Source organism: Crocuta crocuta, unplaced genomic scaffold (assembly GCF_008692635.1).
Source record: "Crocuta crocuta isolate KB4526 unplaced genomic scaffold, BGI_CrCroc_1.0 scaffold610, whole genome shotgun sequence".
Lineage (NCBI taxonomy): Eukaryota > Metazoa > Chordata > Mammalia > Carnivora > Hyaenidae > Crocuta > Crocuta crocuta.
In genome coordinates this window covers 955,521-962,730 of record NW_027527456.1, presented here as the reverse complement: position 1 = coordinate 962,730, position 7,210 = coordinate 955,521, and the positions used below count along the sequence as shown (strand labels likewise).

Here is a 7,210-nt window from a genome sequence, read left to right as displayed (position 1 = left end):
TTTTTTTAAGGTTTATATTCCCATGATGAATTCTTTTCCCTAGAGATTCATGCCAGGCCATCAAAATTCTCATCACCCCCCATGTCATGACACGGCGGCGGTCCCTGACCCAGCCCGCCTTCTTACAGGTGGTGGAGCACGGTGGTTGAGGCTGCGCACTGTGTGCCAAGACTGCCTGGACTCAAATCCCGGCTCATCCACCTAAAGCTCTGGGACCTGGGCAAGTTACTGCTTGCTCTGTGCCTCAGTTCTGCCCGGAAACCACACGACTGGCTTCTTTAGAGGGATGTTAACGAACACTGTGTTCACATCTGCGTGGNCAGGCTCCCCACCTAGGTCTGCAGACCCGCCGGGACACGAGGCTGAGCCTCGCTAGCCCAGAAACGGTGGGGCTGGCGGGGGCCAAGGCCAGCAACCCCGGCCTGTCACCGATACAAAAGTCCCAGGCGGTGGGGGAGACTGTTCTCTCAAATGCCAGCTTTCTCCCAACTTCCACGTGTCCCCCCCACCCTAAGATGCCTGCGAGATCTCTGTGGGTCCCCTCTCCTCCCAAGGTAGGTGTGCTCGGCAGGCCGACAGGCCAGCACATCCTATATTCCCGAGAAGGGAGGACCGCCGAGCCAGGAAGAAAGGAAGAAACAGTGCCACCTTGTGGCTTTTCAGGGAATCCTTCTTCGCACCTAAGCGCCGCTCGGGGGGTGCTTTCTCTTTCCCTCTTTCTGCTCGCATTCAACCTCTGCGGCCCCAAAACTCTGGGGCGCGGTGGGGGCACCTCCGGGGAGGCAGAGCTTCACGTTCAGGAAAACTGGGGCCGCAAGACGTGACGGGCTGCCTCACACCAGAGCCAGAGTTAGGCTCTGGGGCTCTGGACCCCTGTTCCAGGCTCCTCTTGCCCGTACGGTGCTGGGGCTCAGGAGCACTGTCTGGGATCCAAACGCTCTTTAAAGCACAATCAATCTGAGGTCAGCGCTCTCCATCCTGACACAGCTGCCAAACCACAGGCAGGGGACATCCATGCGGCTGCAACGAGTAAGGGTGCCGCAGGAAGCGCCACGCCTCTTTGGTGCACGCAGGCGAGAGGAGACACGGTTCCCTCTGCAAAACACCACTCTATTTGCCTCTCTTTATTTCTTCTTATCATCTCAGGCGGCTGAGCTTCTTCTGAAGGCCGCGGGTTTGATTTCGGAGGAATGTCAAACGCCAGACGCTGCCAGCACCTTTAAGGCTTTTTGAATTCTGGCCCCTGTCGCTGTTCTGGCAACGTCCAGGTGTTTCTAACGCCCTGGGTGTTTGTACGGATGAGCATTTTCCATGGCAACCCTTCTTCTCGCGGAAAACTCAGCGCCCCGGCTTTTTAGTTATCGCCTTTTAAGCCCCCCTGCAGACCCAACAAAAACACCCGAAAAACCTAACACGCGCTGAGCGGTCTCACCCTCTGTGTGGCCGCAGGGACACAGTTAGATGCAAAAGTGGCCGTGCTTGCCAACCGACCTTATGTTGAGCCATGACAACATCGGAGTCGTGCCTCCGCCGATGATCCAGACGGTGAAGAAGACGATGAGGAGGGTGGTGGTGAACATCATCTGGCGCGCGTACGATGCCGTGTCACGGATGGCCAGCGCAAATGCCATCGCGCCCCTGAGGCCTGCGGGGGGACCGGGGAGGAAGATCTGGTTACAACGGGCAAACGACAATGTGACCTCGGACGTGTGGCTGCCCCTCGGGGCTAATAAACTGTAGCCGCGTATGTTTCCGGAGTCAGGCTGTCTTATATTCAGAAAGAGGGGCCTTAAGGGAATGTGGTCTTCTCTTGTTTGAAGTTTTCTTTTGCACACTGTCCAGGTGTGATGAGAAAAACACTGCACTGCTTTGTCCGGAACATTCTAGAACAATAACACTCTTATCACTGAGATCATTCTGCTTAGTAACATGAAGTAAAAAGAAATGCAAATGAGCAGTACGAACATAAGCTCTCTAGTCTGTGATCCAGCAAAGCTACTCTGGCAAGTAACACTACAACCCGATCTACAGAGAGCGTCGGCAATTTTTTTCCGTCAAGGGTCAGATATGAAATATTTTAGGCTCTGTGGGCCAAGAGGAAAAGCCAAGGATATTTTGTAGGTACTTACATAGAAGAGAAAAAAAATAACACCCAAATTTCTACAAAATCTTATGGGCAAAAACCAAGAATAGAGTAACAGTACAATTCATTGTAATACAGGGGTTATTAGTGAAAAGAATGGGATTCTTTTGGAGGGCTGTATTTCTCTTCATTGGATTTCAAAGTTAGTGTCCTCTATAGTGAAATGGGTTGTAAATGTCAACCTGGGAAAGCCACTCTTAGCCATGGAGTATATGAAAATACACAGCTGATCCTTCTTCTACATTAATGGGTATTATTAAGATTAAGCGCCAAACACTTATGGCGAGCACAGCATAGCCTAGAATGAAGTTGAATCATTATGTTGGACATCTGAAACTAATATAACACGATGCGTCAACTGTGCTTAAGAAAAAACAACCCTGTGAGATATAAATTAAATGTACGCAGTTAAGTATATTTCATATTTGCGCTTAATTTTCAGAGCAGATGCTTTGACCTACATAATGCAGCACTCACAAAGGGATTGAAATGGTAGTGAAGAGAGAGAGAAATAGCGTGCGAGTGGGGAAGGGGCAGACAGAGAGAGGGAGACACAGAATCCGAAGCAGGCTCCTGGCTTCGAGCTGTCGGCACAGAGCCCGATGTAGGGCTCGAACTCACGAGCCTTAAGACTGTGACCTGAGCCGAGGTTGGACCCCTAACTGACTGAGCCACCCAGGCGCCCCAGTAGTGAATATTTTTAATATAATTCACAAATATTTGTTCTCCTTTTATGTGAGTTCTCATATTTTCATCTTGTTACATTTTAATTCCATTTAATAAGATGTTGTTTACTTAAAAGATTAAGCTCCCACACTTTAATGTTTACCTTTCTAAGCTCTTTTGTTCCTTCTTCATTCCCTACTCAGCATTTGTTTTACAATAAAAACTGAATTCGTGGTCTTTAATAGCTACTTGGTGTAAATTCCTGTTCACCGTGGGCCAGACTGCATATATCATGAGAGAATGAAAAGTGGTAACCATGGTATCTGTTTGTGTATTCTCCTGGCCTTTTTTTTTTTTTAATTTTTAATGTTTATTTATTTTTGAGAAACAGAGACAGCACAAGCAGGGGAGGGGCAGAGAGAGAGGGAGACACAGGATCCAAAGCAGGCTCCAGGCTCCGAGCTGTCGGCACAGAGCCCAACGTGGGGCTCAATCTCACAAACTGCGCAATCATGACTTGAGCTGAAGTCGGACGCTTCATCAACTGAGCCACTCAGGCGCCCCCTGCCTTTCCTAATAATTTGGTAAATTCACTAATCTGCGAACTTCGCAATTCCCTAAAAAATAATTCAAAATAGTCACATCAAAGGGGCACCTGGGTGGCTCAGTCGGTTAAGCAAGCATTCGACTCTCCTCTCAGATCAGGTCGTGATCTTGCGATTCAGGAGTTCGAGCCCGGCACTGGGCTCTGCGCTGGTGGTGCGGAGCCTGCTTGGGATTCTCTCTCTCTCTCCCTCTCCCTCCCCTGCTTGCTCTCTCTCTCTTTCTCCCTCTCAAGATAAATAAACTTTAAAAAAGACTTCCGTTAAAAAACAGAGCCAAGTTAGTATTTTCTATTATTCCATACTTGTGAAGTAACATACACATGTAGATCACCCTACGGCCAGCTTTCTCAACGATCAATACTTCAGCCTCTAAAGGGATGTGGTCTCAAAGAAGAAAACTTGGGGGTCAGGGAGAGACAAAGTGTGTTGCAGTTTTATTTTATTAGATAAATATCGTAAGCAATATGGAAGTGAAGCCCCAGGTATTTCGTCTGGAGTTCCTTTGATGGTGAGACTGTNTTTTTTTTTTTTTTTTTTGGTGGGGGGGAGGGCGCCAGGGTGGCTCAGTCAGTTAAGCATCTGACTTCGCCTCAGGTCATGATCTCACAGTTTATGAGTTCGAGCCCCGCATCAGGCTCTGTGCTGACAGCTCAGACCCTGCAGCCTGCTTCGGATTCTGTGTCTCCCTCTCTCTGCCCTTCTGACCTCCCATCTCAAAAATAAATAAACATTAAAAAAAATTTAAAGAACTTTCTTTTTTTTTGAAAATGTTTATCTTATTTTTGAAGGAGAGAGCAAAGTGGGGGAGAGGCAAAGAGAGAGAGACACACACACAGAATCGGAAGCAGGCTCCAGACTTCGAGCTGTCAGCACAGAGCCCGATGCAGGGCCTGAACTCACCAAGTGTGAGACGATGACCTGAGCCGAAGTGGGACGCTTACCCGACTGAGCCACCCAGGCACCTCACTTTGCCTCTTACCCTGCACCTTCCCATATCCCCCCCTGCCCCGCCCACCACAGGACAGAGGTACTGTTAAGGGTCACCACAGCTTTTTGCCCCATCTCCTCCGTCTGCTTTACAGAGAGGACCTAACTTGGGTCGTGTTTTTAACACGTGACGCTTACTACCCTTACACACCATCTACTCATGCCAATTGCTCTCTCCTTTCTTTACCTCCACATATTTTATTCTCCTTTCTCGCCTCAGCGGCTTCTGCACACTTTTCAGATTTATAGTGGAGAGGGGAGCATCTGGGAGACCGTGTAAATTAAGCAGAACTACCACAGCCATTAACTTCTGGTTTGGGGCTCATCTTCGCTTACGCGAGTGTATTTTCCTTTTTGCTTCACGGGAAGTTGGAGCTAGGAGAAACCTCCACCAACTGGCTCCATTTCATTATTTTACAAGAGTGGATGCTGCAGCTGGGAGGTACTGAGGGATGCGGCCTGTGTTCTCTCATTAAAGACCCATCTCCTGGGGCGCCTGGGGGGCTCAGTCGGTTAAGCGTCTGACTTCCGCTCAGGTCATGGTCTTGCAGTTTGTGAGTTCGAGCCCTGCGTCGGGCTCTGTGCTGACAGCTCAGAGCCTGGAGCCTGTTTTGGATTCTGTGTCTCCCTCTCTCTCTGTCTCTTCCCGGCTCGTGCTCTGTCTCTCAAAAATAAATAAGCATTTTTAAAAATTTAAAAAAAAAAAGCATCTATCTCCCTTCTAGTTTTAGGTCTGGAGCCCTTCTGGAAGAGTAAGGGTTATGCACATCAACTAGAAAACAATCAAGCACTTTAAATACTTCTGGAACTCCAGGTCCCCTGAGCGGACGTCGGTCTACTCAGCGCCATGGGAGAACACAAAAAGAGCCAGGGATTTTTAACTTCTGTCTTTTTAACGAACCTTATCAATCATATTTTGGTCATGCTGAAACGCCTGCCCCAGAAAACTCTTGTTCGTTGCATTCCTGGGTTTTTACCTGAAAACATCATCATGTGTTGGAAGTTCCAGCCGATCTTATGCCTTCTGCCCAAGTTGAGGAAGAAGGAGAGCGGGTAGATGTGTGCGGCTCGGCCCAGGAAGATGGCAACCTGGCCACCAGGTGGAGGTTAAGGGCGCAACGGGTTTCGTGAATGGCGGCTTCGCACGGCCATGACCCGGCGCTCACCGCACCGCGATCAGGAGGGCAGTGCGAGGCAGCCCGGCCATGACCGAGTCCCCCTCGGAGCGAGCCTCAGCTACAAGCGGGAGTCAGCTCGCCAATGTTCCCAACCTCCTGGCTCCCCGACGTAATCTCCAGCCCCCGTTGGCACTTCTTGATTTAATTACGCTGGCGTGGACCACGTCTCCCGTCTACCCACACACGAGTCCAGAGGTAAGCCCAGGAACCCCGGCAGGAGTGGGGAGCTGAGAGAGGAGCACACGGTGGCTTGGGCTCTGTTAGAAGGAAGTCACAAGAAGAACAAATAACCTGTGGGGCAAGAGCTCATAAGCTTTAGTCGGAAGTAAACAGGAGGGGCTCGGAATGATCAGGAAGGTGTTACGGCCAAGAGGTGGGGACACATGGAGCACTTGGGACACTTCAGCTGCATCCACGTCACTTCCAGGACTCAAGAGGGGGGAGATCTGTCTACCCGAGTGGCTCAGATGCCTTTTGGAGGCGTGAGCCCGTGGAGGCAGAGGGGTGCGGACGGGGAGCTCTGCCAGGGTGAGCAAAGAATTCAGGGAAACGGGCCACTCTTCACTGAACAGAGCCCAGCAGGGGGCCGCACGCTGCCCTGTTCACAGAAGGAAACTGCCGTGGGACCCGCAGGGACAGGGAGCTTCCGTTCCAGCCGAGTGCCAGCTGCCCGGGGCCGCAGCTGTTTCAGGCAGAAGTGAGGGCGGACCCGTCTCCTGCCTTCTCCAGGGTAAAGGGCTGACTGCTTCCCTGCTTTTAGCTTTTTTTTTCCCTCCTCATTTTGGTTTTGTGTGTTGTGTTGTGTTGTGCTGTTTCGAACGGCAGGAAAACAGGGAGTGCTCAGAAAGCACGATTCTAGCCCAGAAGCCAGGCAACGGTGCAGAGTGGTAAGTGGCGTGCGGGATTCCCGGGGGACCCATCGTGCCCGTCCCCAGTGAGACCTCATCTATAAACGAGGGTGGCGATCTCACTATGGCTCACAGAATGCTGTGCTAGGAACACAAATCCAGAGAACGTGCAAGGACATCTTGCTGAACCGAGAATAAAAAACAACGATCCTCTCACATTTGTAGCCGTCAGTCTGGTGAGTGTGTGAATCCAAGCGATGAGCCCCGGTGGGAGCAGATTAACACTCGAACTGGGCCACTTGTCGCTATCTAGCTGCCTGGTGAGTGTCGGCTCTGCACTGGCTNCCCACAAGGCTTCAGAAAAAGAAAGAGCAGAGGCGCCTGGGGGCTCGGTCGGTTAGGCATCTGGCTTGGGCTCAGGTCACGATCTCATGATTTGTGAGTTCGAGCCCCGCGCCGGGCTCTGTAGTGACAGTTCGGAGCCTGGAGCCTGCTTTGGACTCTATGTCTCCCTCTCTGTCTGCCCCTCCTCTGTTTGTGCTCTGTGTCTCCAAATTAAATAAACATTAAAAAAAGGTTTTTTTAAAAAAAGAAGGGTGCTATACCAAACAAGGTACCACCTGCTAAGTACCCGCCGAACGAAAACCGTCTTACCCAGAAAATGCAGAAAGCACAACCTTGGATCCTTAGATGCATTCAGGTCCACGGACCCACGTATGCCTTCTTTTCTCTCATCATGAAAACACCATGGGCGAGCGCTGGCTGGCCCCCCACCCCAAAGCA

The 7,210-nt window shown here is 50.6% G+C and overlaps 1 protein-coding gene across 1 annotated transcript in view; it reads right to left on the bottom strand.

The window, feature by feature from the left end:
• Window positions 1-7,210, bottom strand: part of SLC9A7 (solute carrier family 9 member A7) — a 157,002-nt gene that overhangs the window by 33,434 nt on the left and 116,358 nt on the right. Inside the window, exons 12-13 of the mRNA XM_077762923.1 lie at window positions 5,379-5,501; window positions 1,492-1,645 (exon numbers count right to left, since the gene is read on the bottom strand). Of these exons, the coding sequence (XP_077619049.1) occupies window positions 1,492-1,645; window positions 5,379-5,501 (277 nt within the window). The remainder of the gene's footprint in view (window positions 1-1,491; window positions 1,646-5,378; window positions 5,502-7,210) is intronic.